The sequence below is a fragment of the Melozone crissalis genome, unplaced genomic scaffold (assembly GCF_028551555.1).
Source record: "Melozone crissalis strain CALT ecotype California unplaced genomic scaffold, PUWL_Pcris_2 ptg000005l_1, whole genome shotgun sequence".
Lineage (NCBI taxonomy): Eukaryota > Metazoa > Chordata > Aves > Passeriformes > Passerellidae > Melozone > Melozone crissalis.
In genome coordinates this window covers 54,593,095-54,610,719 of record NW_026535783.1, presented here as the reverse complement: position 1 = coordinate 54,610,719, position 17,625 = coordinate 54,593,095, and the positions used below count along the sequence as shown (strand labels likewise).

General features: G+C 35.7%; 1 protein-coding gene across 3 annotated transcripts in view; it reads left to right on the top strand.

The window, feature by feature from the left end:
* Positions 1-17,625, top strand: part of NLN (neurolysin) — a 59,209-nt gene that overhangs the window by 4,870 nt on the left and 36,714 nt on the right. For 2 of the 3 annotated variants that reach the window (XM_054283295.1, XM_054283287.1), the window contains exons 2-7: positions 6,330-6,586; positions 8,854-9,002; positions 12,160-12,267; positions 14,445-14,547; positions 15,235-15,395; positions 16,630-16,765. In XM_054283295.1, the coding sequence (XP_054139270.1) occupies positions 6,330-6,586; positions 8,854-9,002; positions 12,160-12,267; positions 14,445-14,547; positions 15,235-15,395; positions 16,630-16,765 (914 nt within the window). The remainder of the gene's footprint in view (positions 1-6,329; positions 6,587-8,853; positions 9,003-12,159; positions 12,268-14,444; positions 14,548-15,234; positions 15,396-16,629; positions 16,766-17,625) is intronic. The other variant, XM_054283304.1, reaches the window with a different exon arrangement.

Here is a 17,625-nt window from a genome sequence, read left to right as displayed (position 1 = left end):
GCCAATCAGACCAGTTTCCAAATTCGTTTTGTTTAAAGACTGTTGGAGGAAAAGGGGAGAAGAAATAAGTAAGTTGTCTCATGTTAGAGTACACTGGTTTAGTTCCTACTGAAGGTCTGGGCTTTTTGTTAGCTGCCATAGAGCCCCTTTTCAGTTAGTTTTCTCATGTTAATTCTGTTGGAAAACCAGTAAACATTTGTCAGATAGTAAAGTCATGAGCACTGAGGGTAATGAATGTATCAATAAAGGATTTTAAATGTTTGTATGACTTGTAGGTTTTTTTGACTTGCTCATTTAGACTGGAAGAGCTAAAAGTATAGTTAATGTTGACTGTACAGTGAACTCAGGTGCGGAGAATTTCTTTTTACTGAAAGGTGTGACAAAATTAAGGTTTAGTGTCAAAAGCTGCTAGGTTTTCTGTTTCTTCAAATGCAGCTTTAAAAATCAGTTTCTAATGGCCATTATGGGACTTTAGGAAGTACTAAACATGCTATCATTTTGCTACAGTAAGATATGTCTGTGCCAAACACAGATATGAAACAGAGCCAAATACTTTTCCAAGGAAAATGGCCCAGGAATTCAAGGCATGTATTCACTGTTCCATATACTGTTAAGAGTCAGACAGATGAGAGGACTGAGAAGTGAAATGGAAAAAGGACTTCATATGTGTTTGTCTGGCAGGAAGAAGCCATATATTGAAGGGTTTTAGTTTCATTCCTTTGGCTTAGCTGAAATAATGTTGCCCTGTGATTAACTTTGAGCCATTTAACTCTGCTGGTTCTGTCTTGGATTTTTTTTTCTGTTCTTGTTTTACCCTGTACTACCCAGTTATCTTATTTTGGTTGATTTTGTCATTGCTTTTCTATTAGATACATAGTCATCACTGTCAGTTCTTGTCTAAAGTTGTGCATCAAAACTGAAAGTAATATAAAAGTATATTTTAAATTCAAGTAAAAACTAAGGATCTCTAAATAATATGAATATTTTTGCCCAATAATTTTTTTATAAAGCACATCCTGTGAAACAGACCAGTGGTACTGTATGTTTTATTAGATGCTGTTGAATTGAGATTTGGTTTTGAAATCCTTTTAAATTTCATTTAATTTTTTTTCAAATTCCATTGCATGTGAGGCTTGACTGTTAAAAACTTTACTTAAACCAGCCTGTCTGCTGTAATTTCTATATATTTGGTACTACTTGACTCTGACTTCCAGGGAAATACTGATATGTGGCATGGTACTCAAGTACCAAATAGCTTGTCCTGAGGCAAGCTGTCAGGTTTTTTAATTGCCTTAGTAGGGTGTGTCTAGTTTTTTGTTTTGTTTTTCATTTTGGTGAGGCCGCTAGGTGGAGTCAGAACCTTGAGCCCCTGTGGATATTGATTTGCAGGTATCTAGTGGGTACAGTCTTCAGATACACAGTGCTGCTTTCCAGCATGCAGCACTGCTTCTCCTGCAGCTGGAAGACCAGCAAGTGTTGTTTAGCTAAGATATGCTGTTTCAAAAAATATAAAGACCAAAATGTTTCTCTTGAATTTGAACTCCAGCATTTTTCATACTGAATATTACTGATGGAAATAGTTTTTTATGGCACTAGTTGTGATTTGCAAATCCGATCTTACTCATATCCATAGGAATGTCCTCTGAAGGTCCAGCAAGAAAGACTTAATTGTGTTTATTTGTATTAGAATATTTAAGAACTTGATGACTAAATTATCTGAATTTGTTCTCTCTCTCTCTCTCTCTCTCTCACACACACACACATACAGCCCTCTGTCTTTCTCTCTTTTTGAAATCTTGGCTCTCACTTCACTTTCTGAAGCTGTTATTCTCTTTTGTCAGGAGAGAATACAGTTTTCCATCCTGTATGAATCCAATATACCCTGACTTTTGTGTGGCTACATGGAACTGTCAAATGTATTTGCAAGTACAATAAATTGGTCTGTATATATTTTTCCTAGAAATACGTTAGTTCATTTACTTCACTCTGTAAAATTATACTTGTCATTTTAACTAATACTGTTCAGGTGAAGATTAATTTGAAAACTGAAAGTGCCATTAAAAAGTCTTTGATGGAATTAAAATTATCATTTTGTAATCAGACTTAAATGAGATAGCAGGCTTAAATTTTGACTGTATTATATAATGATTCTCAGTAGTAGGAGCATCTTGGCTTTTGTCTGTATTTTCTAAAGCTGGTGCTATGCCTCCCTGCTGCTTTTCCACAGATTGTGGCTTTCTTGTTTTATTTTAATAGTGTTAATGGAACATGCCAACAAAAGGCTGCTTGACTCACATTTCAATCACAGAAAATGTTTCTAAGCAAAACCAGACTTACATAAATGTTTAAGATATTGCACAAGTTAAAAATCAAGTCTGTAAATTCAATTGCATTGTTTGTCTTTGCAGCAGTTATGGTCGCCACTGTATTGCTGTAATGGAGTATTATAAAGGTTCTCCTTCGTAAAATCAAATCAAATTTCTATTGTCCAGAAGCAGCAAGTAATCAAATTGTAGATTTTTTGGTGAAAGAAATTACCTGGCATTCTGCAATTATTGCAGCCTGCAATTTAGAAGCTTTGCTTTCTTCTTTAAAAATCTTTTTTAGAAGTAGCTACTAAGGTTTTAAGTGTTATTCAACTTACTCTGCTTTTGGTAGAAAATACCATTCTTACTGCTTTTGGGATTGGCAGATTAGCTGGTTTCACAAATTATGTTTTCACCATAATTTGTGAAAACAGCTGTGTCTGTAATAATCTGTGTTATAACTGAAAGTCCAAATGAAGTCTTTGTTCTGATGTTCTCCTAAATGGATGAAGCACTGCACAAATGCATAAAATATTTCAGTCGGCCCTGTATGTCATTCCATTAGCATTATTAGATGCTATGGGGCTCACCCCAGAAAAAAGCCGGTGCAAGTTGTCAATAGAGACCAGTTAGATATTTACTATAAAAATGCAATATAAATAAAGTTGTGTTAATTTTGAAGGACCTGAAATGCAGGAACTGGAAGGGCATTTGGGGTGATCAAATCTAGTCCCATGCTACCTTAGGTAACCAAGTAACCTAATACATTTTATAAGCCAGTCATGCATCATGTTATAAATAGACTTGCTGGGACTTACTGGACATCTCTTTCAGAGTCTCACTGGTCTGATGCTTTCATGTATTCCTGACCAATTTATTCTAATTTGTTCTTATGCCTGTATTGCCTGTTTGCATCAATAGCTCTTTTTACTTAAGGACATTTAAGTGGTATGCTTAATGACAGCAATCATCTTGAGACTCTCTTTGCTAGACTAAATTCATGATTTCGTATGTAGTTCTGGCAGTAGTGAAAATTTAGGTTGCTGCTGACACTTTTTACTTTACTGACATTTTGTTTAGGCCAACACAGCTGTTTTGAAATCACTCATCAAAAGGGCAATTACCTGGCAAAAAGCTGTCACCCCTGAATGTTTTTGGTCCACTTCGTTTTTCCTATATGCTGTCCTGAATATTTTCTAAGTATCACTGTAGTAACAATTGTGCTGATGCCATTGATGGAGTGAAGTACAGAGGCAGAAATGAGCATCAGAGGAAGGAACACTGACAGAAATGTCTTAAGGCAGTGCTGTTGCTGGACATGAGCCTTAACCCAGGCTTGTTCAGATGCCTCTAGTGTTCTGCTCTACACCAGAGAAAACTGAGTGTGATAGCTGAAACAGTTTGAACCAAACAGTTCAGGCATTAGCAACAGCCTGTGCAAGGCAACATCCTTCCATCTAATTAAACTGAATCAACTTCTGATTGCTCAGTGCAAGCAGTAGTTGGGCGTTCTGTAATGTTGGTGCTGTTTACCTAAAGCAAGTCTAAAATAATATTTGTACCTGCTTGGTTCAGTGTTTGAAGAAAACTCTTTGCTGTTGCATCTGGTTCTTAGAATAATTAATAGAACTTATATTCCAGTTATATGTCTGGGAAGTTAAAGGTTTCCTCAGTGATACAATTTAATTTTTTGATGTACATAAATGCCTGCATCTTCCAATCAACAGAACAAACAAGATATCAGCATTTCAAAACTGGGCAGTTCTGTGTTTTCCTGTTTCTAACAGGTAGTCAACAACTTGCTGGCACTTATGCCAATAATTTTTAAAGCTCTCAAATTTATAGCTATATGTCTTAATTAAGCTAGCCAATATACTAAGAAAATCGGGCTGCATCTTTTTTAGTATTTAAAAACAGTGTTCTCTGGTAATCTGAGACCCTATATTCCAGTTCATGAACTTCAGTTCAGTCCAACTTTAATTATTAATAAATCTTATTGCACACACTGAAATTGATGTAATATGTTGGTGCTGTGACTGTTTTAGTGTTTGCAGATATGCAGTTGGTCAGAGGCAGGGCTGTATTGTCTAAATTTCTAGGTGAAGATACTGAATGACTGAAAGCAATAGGTTCTCTTTAAAAATATCTGCTTAGTATCCTTCACTTTAGCATACTTTTTGTTGCTCAGGCTTTTGTTTTCCTTTGACTCCACCTTACTTTTATTTTGACTTCAGTGTGAAACATTGTGTAGTCTTCCTCATGTTCTTGGGCGTGGGTGGTGTGGGGTGGAGTTCAGAGCCATGAGCCTTTTTCTGAGGAGCTACCCTTCACCTCCCAAGATGTTTTATCAGACCTTTGTAGCAATGTGTGAAAAACTAGATACAGGGCAGTCCACTGAGAATCTGTTTGTGACTTAATGAAGTACTGTTCTTTAATGGATTTGTAGATTCAGGGTAGATTTCAGTATATTTTGGGGATGGGAAATGAACGCATTCTGAGAATCTTACTACTTAAGCTTTTGCTTTCATGACAGCAGCTTCATTTATCCTAAACTTTTATCTGAAAGTAAAAGTTTCAGTACTCCAGTGGAGAAGTTACTAATGCCCTAGTGCCGGAACTCAGTTGGTATCAGAGAAAAAGAACAGAGGTGGAACAAGTGTTCTTTATTCACACATCATTTTCAAAGTGAAATTGTCAATAACCTGGACACAGATCTTCCTGTATGCCACTAAAGGGAAAAATAAACAACTTACCTACATTGGAATGGAAAGATATGAACAATCTGTAGTAATAAGGAAAATAAAGTTTCAACATAAAGCATGGGTAGAAATGTTGTCTTTTGTTTTTGTCTTGCATCAAATAATTTCGGTTAGGCTATTTCTGGAGAAATTCTGTTATAGAGTTGTAAGACTTTTGACAAAAAAGTTTTGCCTTCCTTCAAACAGGAGACGTGTATGCAGCCCTTCTCAGTTTGTTGGCATTTCATTCTTCTGCTTTGCTATGCCTTCATGCCAAAATTGACTGTCTTTTAGGCATGTTCCCTGCATTGTATGCCAAAACCTCTCTGTGCACTTTTGCACAGATTTTACAATAAAATCAATACAGGTACAATGGCTAGTGTTAAGAGAAAAGGTTACTTAATGTAAAACAGTGTGAAGAAAATATCCCTTTATTAGCAAGATCTCTGTGTATTTCTTTAGTTATTGTTGAAAATTTTAAGTTGTCATTATTACCATAACAACATGTGATTTCGTTTTTTTAAATTATGTAGCTGAAATAGGAAGACAGATAGTAAGTCTCTGACTGTCAGAGACTTATGAGAGACTGGTAGTATGATAGTAAAAAATGTAGCAAGTTTGACTACTTGAATGCAAGTTTAATTTTAAAGAAGCTGAAATACAGTTGATTAGAATTCTAGTTGATAGATTATTAATACATAAATCATAGTAAAGGATTGTACCTCTTCTGGTGAAAGAGTGAAAAAGCCTATTTAAAATCCAACACAATTGAAGGAATAAATTTGCAAATGAGTAACAACTAGGTTTCCTCCCATACTGATTATTTCACAGAAATCCTCTATAAATATAAAATTATTTGCTATTATGAATACAATCAAGTGATGTTTTTTATGTCTTATTTTGTGCAACTTTGCAGTTATTCTTTATCATCTACAAATTACTATGTGGGTTTTAGTCTTTATTTCAAAAATGTTAGTACTGTCTGTTTCTGTAGAGTTCCAGTAACTGCAGTGCTGTTTTCCTTAGAAGGTTGAGTCATAGTTTAATCTGTATGGTTTTGTCAATACCAAATTTTTCCTCCCTGTTTGCACTTAGTCATACTGTAAATGAAAAAGATAGAAGACAGATTTATTTTAAAATTAGACTTAATTGATAAAGATAACAGCTCTACAAAGGACTTTGTTCCTCCTTATAAAAATATTGTGATGCTGGTTTTTAAATGTTTACTGTGAACTGTCTCTTGAACTAGAATCTTGCTGTGTAAAGATAATTTTTATACTTTCAGGTCCATTGGGCCACGGCTTGTGTTGAGAATGACATTAGGAGCAGAAATTACTAGCCAGCTCAAGGCTTCTTCATACATAGCAGCAGGACGAAACCTTTTGAGATGGGACCTGTCACCAGAGGAAATTAGAACAAGAACAGAAGAACTTATCAGGAAGACAAAACATGTATATGACTGCATTGGGATGCTTGAAATTGAAGAAGTAACACATGAAAATACCATACGGGCTTTGGCAGATATAGAAGTGGAATATGCAGGTTAGCATGTGTTTTCTATATTTCTTTGCATAAGGCATTCCATCTGCACATAAGGAAGCACTGAGAAAAAATAGTTGTTGCTTCCAATTTTGATCTCTGCTGTTCTTGTGTGGAATGTGTAGAAGCCTCTCAAGAGTCCATAATCTTGCAGGACCTCCCAGAGGCCTGCATTAGTCACCTGTTTTGGTTTTGCATGGGAAGCTCCACCCAGTTACATTTCCAGCCCTGTGCAGCTGCCAGGGGACACTGCAGCAGTGTGGGCTGCCGTGTCTGTGATATGTGTAGTGCCTTGCACGTGGTAAGCAGTGCTTTTTTCAGACACTGCGGAATCTGACACGAGCAAGCTGAATGGAGTAATGGAAATGTTGATAAACTGCTAGGGGAGAAAATGTGATGATGAGGGAATTTTGTGTGCTATTGAAAGAAGGCTTCTTTACTTGCTCAATTTAAATTGTGGCCTCTGAGGTCTTGAAGAATCCAGGGAGATATTGGTCATGCAGCCACATCTAGATCATTCTGAATGAATTATCAAGCCATACCAATATGTGGATGGGTTTTAATGGTCAAACACAGGTCATTCCGTTAATTTGTTAATAATTGTCAGAGGAACAAGTAGAACACAAACTGCATATTGCATATCTTCATTGAGAAAGACCTTTCAGGAGGTGGCTGCATTATTTATAAAACAGTGAGTGTAATAGATGTCAAATTCTTTTAATACTCTAAAAAAATCTACAGTAGCCACACAGGTGCTAGAAACAGCCACCTTGGCTGGGAGCAAAATCTTTCACTAGCAAAAAAGCACAGTTGGCATCTCAAATGATTATACTGTAATATTAGTCTGGATTTCACATTACTTTAAGTTGCACATACAGTGAATTGGCTGGAATTTTATTCTGGCATACTCAGAAAGACAGTAATTTTCAAAAAAAAGCCTGCTGCCAGCTTCAGTGTTAGTTATACCAAAATACCGATTTGGTATACTTATTGTAAATCTTTTTACCACAAAGATTTACAGAAGGAAAATCTATGTTTGACTCAGAAAACATTGGTCATCAGCTTTTCAGCACAGCCACCAAGACTTGATGGAAGATGAAAGTTTTTCACTACGTACTATTGCAGTAGTGGGTCGCATTTAAGCTTTTAATGCTAATCTTCAAAGCTGTATGTGAAATTATCATGACCTGCTGTGAAACAGCCCATGGCATCTGAGAGGGATGTATTACCACAGCAAGACTTCCATAAGAAACTTGGAATTTAAGGTCTGTGTGTCCCTTTCACGTAAAGACCTACCCCAGTAACTGCAGCTCATTATCCAAAAAGACAGAGGTGACAATAGACTTTAAATTACACTTGGAAGCTGCCAAAACTCAGTGTATAGTTTTGAAACATCTTTGCATAAGGGCAGGAGGCGAAGGGGCAAGTTTCCTATGAACTTCAAGAAGAATCACATGCCCATGGTTGCATTTTTGACTCTGTCTCGGAGATTGATAAAATGACTGCATATCACATAAAATTACAAAGCTTTAAATCAACCTAATATGTTGTTACTCTAAAATCTACTTTTGGAAAAGTAGATGGTAGAAACATTGTAATTTGATTTTTAATTAAGCAGATTCATTTGTATTTTAGGATTTCTATTCAATGTCATTATAAGATGTTATATTCCTTTAATAGCAAGGATTTACTTAATCTTAAAAGTATATTCTAAAAAGGTAGTAAAACTCAGCTTCCAATCTCTAGAAGTTCAGAATGCACAGACAGCATCTTCCCTGTTTGCCATGTTGTTTCTTCTTAAACACAGAAGAGTGCAGTACATGGGGATTTGACACTGTGCTCATAACAATGTAAAAATAACTTCAGGACAGATGGGCATATTTGAAAGATTTGGAGCTTCTGACTTTAAATGCTAACATGGAAGCATCTGTGCCAGCTATGAAACGTCAGTCTTCACTTACATGACTTTTGGAAGATGAAGCATTTTTAATGTATTTATATATAATTCAGCTGATTTTGTAGAAGATTATGAGATAATTAGGCTTGGGGTTTATAAATTTTCTGTAAAATATTTATGTGTTACAATGGTGTGTGGTTTTGTCCTTCCACCTGTTCAGTTTTATATTACATGTAATCACTTTATTTGCTATATGTGCCAGGTTGCTTTGGATACTTTTTTCTTATGTCTTTTATAAATGACAGAAGAGGGAAAGCTCCTTATCCTTAAAGCATGTCTATCCTTCTGTGTTCATTGCCTCTTATCTAAACAGTGGAAAGAAGCATGTTGGATTTTCCCCAGCACGTCTCCCCTGACAAAGAGATACGCTTAGCAAGTACAGAAGCTGACAAAAAACTGTCAAATTTTGATGTGGAGATGAGCATGAGAGAAGACGTGTTTCAGAAGATTGTTTATTTACAGGTAAATAACAGTATGTCTGCATAAGTTGTGACATGTATCTAAATTTATCTAAAATTATTTGGCATACACAATGCTTTTCAAAATAACTTTGTGTTTCCTCTGTGTCTGTGCCACTCAAATCTTTCCAGTGGGACATTGCTGTACATCAGAAAACACTGTATTGTGCTGTTCCTACTCTTTGCCTCTCGTATCTAGATCTGTGTATCTTTCTCTCTCCATTGCAATGCTTGCTCTCCAGTGCAAAGCTTTGACTTTTGTCTAGTCTTCCAAAGAACTGATACAAGGAATCTAAACTAAAAGAGGGAAACCTGTTAGGAAAAAACTTTTTTGTTTTCTACTGGCTGAGCTTGTTCCAAGAGGGAGGGAAGAAAAGAGGGAGTACAGCGCTTACATTATCTTATATTGCTCTTGAATTTGTGTCCAAAATTCTGCTTTATTAAAAAATTGAGAATTTTAAATTTAAAAGTTGTTTTTAGTTATGTAGGTTAATGAGAATATATAAATGGTATTGACCTCTGAAATTACCTCTTTTGATCAGCTAGTTATAGACAATTACATTCTATCCTCTTCTTCATCTGTTTCTTCAGCCTCAAAATAAAACTATGTTAAAAGATGCATTTAGTGTTGAACCAGCTTCTGTCCTTTTTGTGTTTCTATTTAGCTTCTCTTTTAATTGATCACCTATAGGTATTTCATATTGTTCATTTGTACTGCTTGTTTTGTAGTTCAAAGAAAGAATATTTGGTTATATCAGAAAGAATATTTGATTTTGTTCCAATATGTCTGGTGATGTTTAGTAATAATTTTCTTATAAGTGTAATGGATAATGCAGGGATGCTATCTAATGTGATAACAAAAAAATATATGTTTTTCTATGTTTTATATGTGATTTTTTCCTCTCAACCCCACTGATTTTTAATCTTCTTCTAACGCTCATAAAATACTGGAGCCTTGTTTCTTGGAGTCACCATTTTGGTTTTTTCAGGCTTGAGTGGGAATTAGAATAATACTTGCAGAATCATACTAAATTGCCTTCCATTACCATTGCCTTCTTTTGCTGTGTTTTCCGGGGAAATTTTCAAGTGTTCTCCTCGAGCTGGATATTCTTGTTACATATTTGTGGAAATATATAATAACCCCATTCTGAGTATGTTCTGTTGTGTGTTGGCAGATGGTGCCTCGTGTTGATTTTTTCCCTTCTGTATTTTATGTTGGTTTTTTCTTCTTCCCCTGCTCTGTTGCTAGTAATTAAATGGCTTGATTTGTATGTGGTATCTACAGTGATTTTCCCCACCCTCCACTAGAGAATGCACAGATACTCTGAGGACTAACCTTAACATGTCTGTGTATCTATCTATTTTTAATTTACAGGACTATCTGACAGTAGGTAATGAAAACTGATTGCTGTTATTCACTAGTATTACTCTCTTAATTTTTTTTCCTCATTTGGTGTTTTCTTATTTCATTTTCCCTTGCAGTAGTCTTTGACCTTTGTAACAGTTAGAATTTTAGCCTAAGTCTCCGTTTAAGTTTTTTAGAATTTTTTCTTAACTGCAGCATGCAAGCATGTTTTTAGCATTAGTTTGCCAGAGAGGCAACTTCTGAGTATATATCCACTTCTAATAACTGTTAAACTAGTATGAGTTTTGCTCTCAAGCAAACATGAAATTTCCAGTAGTGCCAGACTGGTCAAATATTTGTATTTCCAAATCATAAAATTATTGTAAATTTTTGCTAAATTTCTAACACCTTCTCCTGTTAGAAACTCTCAGTTTAAAAGTCAGGCTCCAAGAACATGAATAAAGAACTTCCACGAACAGAATTCAGATTTCGGCTGAAATTATTTCACCAATTCAAAAAAGCAGTAAACAATTGGATTAAATCAGACTTTTCATGGCCTCAGTGGTGATTTAAGAATTCAGGTAGATTAATTTATTTTCATGATCTTTCAGGGGGCCAGATTATATTGGGGTGAGGAGAATGAGGGCCCTCACACTCCTGTGTTATTTATAACACAGCATACTAAGAGATGAGCAAATCTGCTTGACCTCAGTGACTTGCAGAATGCTTTAGCTCCCCTTAATGGGGACTAAAGTTTTCTAAATTAACAACAGTACTCTTTCTAAATTATGCTTAATTTAAGAGCTGTTGGTGGAGGAAAATGATTGAGGTTTTTACATTTAATTCAAGAAAATGTTAAAATAATATAGTCACTTTCTTTCCCCCACACATTAGAGGGGAAAATTTCTTCATAAAATTAGGCTTTTGAATATGCTCCATATTTTATTCTTTGAAAAAGTTATATTTTGAGTTTTGAAACTTGGAATAAAGGTGAATTTGGTAGTGAAACTATAATTTTAAATTTTGTAACGCCTAACATGTACTCATGCTGACTAGTAGAGGCATGCTTAAGAATGTTGCCAGTCTGCTCCACCCACATGCCCTCAGGAGAGCCTGATGTAAAGAACTGCTTCAGGTTTTGTTTGTGGAATTCTAAGTAGGTTTTGTTTCTTGCTCTGTCTGAAGGTTTCTTCCTGGAATAAATTAGCAAGGTTCTCCAAAACAACTATGAAATGGTATATAAAATCCTCAACCATGACAATTCTAAAAGTTCTGAGAGTTCCAGAATTTCATGTGTGTAGTACTTACAAGATGGTGGTCCTTGTTGGTCCCTTCCAACTCAGAATTTTCTGTGACACTGTTTTATATTTGTCATTGAAGCCTGGTTTTGGAGAAGACAAATATGCTCAAATTTTATGCCATCTGATGTCCCAAAGTGACACGTCTAATCTTTTGGGGTTTTTTTTCCAATCCCTCAGACTTTTAGGGTACAGTGTTATAGCACTGATTTTCCTCAACTATGTAAATGAAAGCTATCTCTACAGGAGAAGCTTAAGTGCACTGTACTGTAAACTGAACGGGCTTGCGATTATGACAGCATGTAAATGTGCTGAGACACTTGGAAAGAATATTATTTTTAAAACATTCTATATTAATATAAGAATATTATTGTGTAAGGTAACTGTTTTGGTGGAGTTCTTCCCATTAAAATCCAGGATGTTCCCTTTTTTAATATGACTGTGTTCTCAAGTACAACTCTGTTGAAACCCCTCTAATTGAATATTATAAATTCAATTATCCTATACTGTCATTTCAGCAGACCTGTGATCTTGAAAATGTAAAGCCTGAAACAAAGCGATATCTAGAGAAATCTGTTCAAGTGGGGAGAAGAAACGGACTCCATCTTCCTAAAGAAGTGCAGAAAGTAAATATGGACTATTTTTTTATAAAGCAAACATTACCAACTGTTGAAGGGATAAGTTTATGGTTAGTTAGGTGTACTAAGCATATATTTGAAGGTCATGCTTTTGGATCTGCTGAATTACTGCTCTAATCTTAACTCTTCTTGCTTCCAGATACTTACATCCTTTAAATTTCAATCACTTGAAGGTTTTTAAACTAATTTGATAGACATCCATGATACACAGTAGACAGAGGTGGTCTGCATCACTTCATAGTCTTGAGACTAAAAGAAGCCTAGCTGAAAAAGTTGTATTATATATATTACGATTGTAGAAATAGATTCCTAGGGAAGATAACTCTCAAAAAGGCTACTAGTGAGTCTGCACTTCTATTCAAAAGTATGTATAACTGTTGCAAACACACAGCTACCCTAGTTTCAGTTAACTGATATTGTAAAATGTGTCTAAGATTTTAGACCTGAAAAAAAATCAAAGTAGCTTAGAGGAGAAAACAACCTGCTCTGTGAATTTTTCTTCATTAAGGGAGAACTGGCTTAGAAAGCAATTGTCAGACAATCAGGAAGTAAAATTGTCAGTGTCTGAAATGCTGTGGCATCCCACCCTTAATGGCAAGGGAGCACTCAAGATTCATATAGATGCTTGTGGTTGAAAGGAACAACAAAATCAAGGGGTCTGCAAAAGCTTACAGACTTTGATTGGTAAATTAGATACATGGTATGGAAATTGGCACGTTAGTCCCTGATCTAGCATAAGCACATAGGAGTGGGTTTTGGATAAAAGGGATAGAGTGAAGGGGAAAAGACAGGGAGATAAATTAATTGAAGAGGGGAAGAGAGAAAGAAAAAAGGGAGTGAGATTCATGCCTCCAGCATCAATACAGCTGCCTAGGTGTCCAGAGTCCTAGGGGCACTGTCTGGGCCTGGATGGGGGTGCTGTTTTATAGACAAGCTTTTCTTGCCCTGGAGAAAAGTTTTGCTCTTTCTATGTAAATTAGTTGTCATGCACAGTCTGTTCTTTACACTGTGCTGGAAATGGGTCAGAGGGCTTTGGTGGTCTTGTTCTCCCCATAGAGTTCATGCCTGCTTCTCCACCCCATTTCTCTGTGCTGTACTGAGCTGTGCGTATCTCCAGGAGGTAGATCAGAGACCTTTGTCCCAGAGGAGTGCTGTCCTACCTCTGTGTGGCCCCTTGTCCAGTCACATCTTGTTCTTTCTCACAGCATGTTATTGCCAGCAGTCCTTGGCTGTTGTTACCTAAAGTCCTTGGTTGGCGGCACAGCCACCCTGCTATTGGTGTTTCAGACATACACACTAGCTCTTATCTTGTGGGATTCTACAGATGCCAGCATAGTTTTCTTCAAATTCTGAGTGATATTTCTGACTATATTATGACCTTTATTTCTGACTGTTGAATAGACTTAACCCTTTGTAGAAAATAATCAATCTTCATCCACATCCTTCTGCTAATGAGAGTAGTTTGATGTGTATTTTCATATAACTGATGCCTCTAAAGGTATTTTGAAATTCCTCAGGGAACAATAGTCAAAATACATTTAGATTTTTATTTGGTGTGCATTCTCTTACTTGTAACTACTATGTTTATTTGAACTTGACAATAACATGTAGAAACTTGCTATGAGATATATTAGAAAATGTTTCAGAAGTAGGACTATCAGGGTTTTACAACAGGTTTTAGAATGGTTTTTTTCTTGTGAGAGCAGTATGCTTTCTGTCATACCATACCTGTACAATTCCAAAACAGTGTTTTTGAGTAGGTTGCATGCTTTTTAACTCCCTTCATTCTCATTGATCTCAGTGGATATTTTTACACGTAAAATTGTAATTTAGCTGTTCAAATAAAAAAATATTTTAATTTTGGCACATGAAACTGTTTAGTGAATCTGTTTAATCTCTTTAGTCCTCTCTAAGCTGAGTTTAAAATGTTGAAGGGATAGCCCTTGGTCACAATATTGCTCAGGACTGAAAGAAACATAAAAGGAACACTGACAGGGTGTGAAGTGTGATGCTACCTGCAATGTGTTATTTGCTCAGTCCTGGTATTTACTGTTGGTTAGTAGAGAGCCTATTGAAAAAAAAATGAAATATTATTCATGTGGAAGATAAAAATTGCCAGCTTTGATTTTTGTTTTTCCACTAAGTTCATTTTATACCCAATACAGGAAATAAAGACAATGAAGAAAAAAATGAATGAGCTATGTATAGACTTTAACAAAAACCTGAATGAGGAAAACACATTTCTTGTATTTTCTAAGGAAGAACTTGGTGAGTAGAGTTTGCTGTTTCTGTTTTTTCAACCTTCCAGTTTTACTGGAGTAACTGATTTTTGCCCCATACATGATGGTTAGATCAAGTGAAATTCTGACTGTTTCTCAGTCTTTTCTGTTTCCTTTTTAGTCCTTCTCCAGAATCAATTCAGAGTTATCTTTTACAGGTGTTCCTGTTGTCTTCATACATTTGTGCTTCCTGAGGTTTTTGCCTTGCATCAAGGTCCTACTTCATTTAGCATGACTGCACTCTGTTCCTTTTCTCAGTTATCATCAAACAATCACTTGTGTAATTATTGAAAAAGCTTTTTTAGTCCTGTAATAAAGTTTAACTAATTCAGTAATTTAAACAAAGCTAGAGATTTCATGTGACAGAGAATTTGGGGATTCATTATCTAAAGGCATCACATAAAATGTGCTCTAATAACAGAGATTTTTTTTTAATGGTATTCAGTTTTTATCTGGTGGCCTTACATGTTTTTCTCGTTTGCTCTCAAGTGTTTCCAAATTTTGCTTTGCGTGGTGGAATTTGAAAAAGTTTTAGCAAATTGTAGAAAAGGGGGCATATTTCTGTGGAGATTTCTGATCTCAAAGTGGATTGCAGCAAAACAAATGGCAACAGTCTCACAAAAACGGGGGAGTAGATAATTTTGGTAAATATTGTTTATTTAATTGTGTTCTATAGATGGCCTTCCTGATGACTTTATTAACAGTTTAGAGAAGACTGAGAAAGACAAATATAAAGTTACCTTAAAGTATCCCCACTATTTTCCTGTTATGAAGAAGTGCTGTATTTCAGAAACCAGGAGAAAAATGGAATCTGCCTTTAACTCAAGATGCAAAGAGGTATGTTGTGTACTGGCTGTTCTACAGTGCAGTGACAGAGTTGAAAAATTGAGCTAGACATTCAAATGTTAGGTTTGAGCTTTGTACATTGTGGAGTATTTTGAAATCAAAACTTACCAGTATGATCTTTAACAGTGCCTTGCTCCAATTTATTCTGATATCCTTCTGAGACCTTAGAAGTTGACAGTCCGTCTCTGTGTGCATATCTTAATGTTCAGGTGGTTCTGTTAAAAGAAGTGGGATCTTGATCTTCTGTGAAATTTCCCTGCAGTGTTCTGTAGATGCCTATGGACACTTTCCTCACAGTAAAGGATGTCTGATTGTGACTTCTGTAGTCCTTTGAGATTTTTCAGAATAGAGAGGGGTTATTTAAGCACAGGTTTTAATTATAAATACAGATGATCAAATGTGAAATCAACAGATTGCATATGTGCACAACTAGACAGGTACAAAATTTTAAAAGCATTGAAATATAGAGGATATGTCATTCGGACAGTTGTACCAACCATGCATTAGAGAGCAATATCAGAGTTGAGATTTTGTGATGGAAATATGATGAGTACAAGATAAAATGGCATCAGGAACTAAACACTTTGCAAGTCAACACACATAAAGAGATTTCTTGATAAAACTATGTGGCAATCTTTGAATCTGGTGTTTAATTTTTTTTCCCCCAACAAATCTCACTTTTCCAGAGCTGGAGGTTTACATAGTTATGTTTTCAGGTTCTTGAGGATTCCTTAAGACACTTAAGTCAAGTTCTGGGGTTTTCTGTTTCAGATCTTTCTCTGACTACTGTTGTTAGAGTGGCAAAAGAGGAAAATTTGCAAACCAGCTTTGGATGTTGGCACAATAATTAGCAATCTGTCTTCATCACTAACAAGCAATTAAGTCTGCTGCCAGCAATTTCCTTATTGTCTTTCATATGTAAATGGTTGATAAAGGAAATAAGCTCTTCACAACCTGAAAGAAAATGGTGTATATTTTGATCAAATAAAAAAGATAAGTTGTAGTAATAAGGAGAGTAATGAATCAGGTCGACTAGGAAAACCAGCTACCTACAAACATCAAGAAGAAGTATTCCAAGAATCTTAGGTTATATTATGTTTTAATCTGGAAGTGTTTCATTTGAAATATTTTCCATTTCTTAGGATTCCAGATATTATTGAGATAATTGTTTGTTAGCATGTGGTTTCTGATTTCATTTTACAAATGTGCCTACTTTCTTTTTTAGGAGAACACAAAAATTCTGCAGCAGTTACTTCCACTAAGGGCAAAAGTAGCAGAGCTTCTTGGTTATAACACACATGCCAACTTTGTCCTGGAGGTAAACACTGCCAAGAGCACAGATAACGTAGCAACCTTCTTAGGTTTGTTCACATTTGTAAGCAATACTTGTATATTTAATGTAGTAATATGTCCCCTCAGCCAAGATGAATTTAAATACATAATTGGGTCACAGCACCCATGACATTTAGCCAGAAAAGGAGCTCTGCTGCCTCTGTTCTGGCATATGCATTTTTTAGATTATAGCTATACAAATGAAGTTGTTCCAAATCAGGAAGCACAAGGCAAATTGTGAGAATATTAAGGTTTAATCACTTGCTTATATTGATTGTCACAAATGCTTTGTGACAGCCAGTGTAAGCAAGTGATTAAACCTTTCTCTCCCCCAAAATGCAGTTACCCTAATTTAGAACCAGAGTAAAATGTGCGGCTTAAGCAATTTTATCAGTTCAAGAAGCTGCATCAGAACTGCTTCTTTTCATTCCCAATTTTCTGCGAATCAGTAGCCTTGGTGTCTGTTTCTGGTACAGCTGCATTAAGTATAAAACTTTACTATATGACATGTTGCAACTTCCATGAGCTGAATTTAAAAATTATATCTGGAGTGAAGGATTAAATCTGGAATTCAAAAGCCGTGTAATGGAATTCGATCTGAAAATAGAGGTATCTTGAAAATTTTAAACACAGTGGTTTATGAATGAACTCAGAGTCCTCCTGTCATTGTCAGTGGACTCTTGGATGTAGTTAACCTCTGCTCTCTGGTAGCTCCATTGAATATGTGTTCCTTTATTACTGTGTCCTAACACCACTCAGGAGTGTATATTGATGTATCATACAAGTAACCCCCCCAAAGAAATTAGCACAAAAATGAGGTATGTTTGCTGGTAGCGGGGTGTTTATGCTTCAGTAAAGAGGTTCTAATGGTCCTCTTTCTAAACCCATA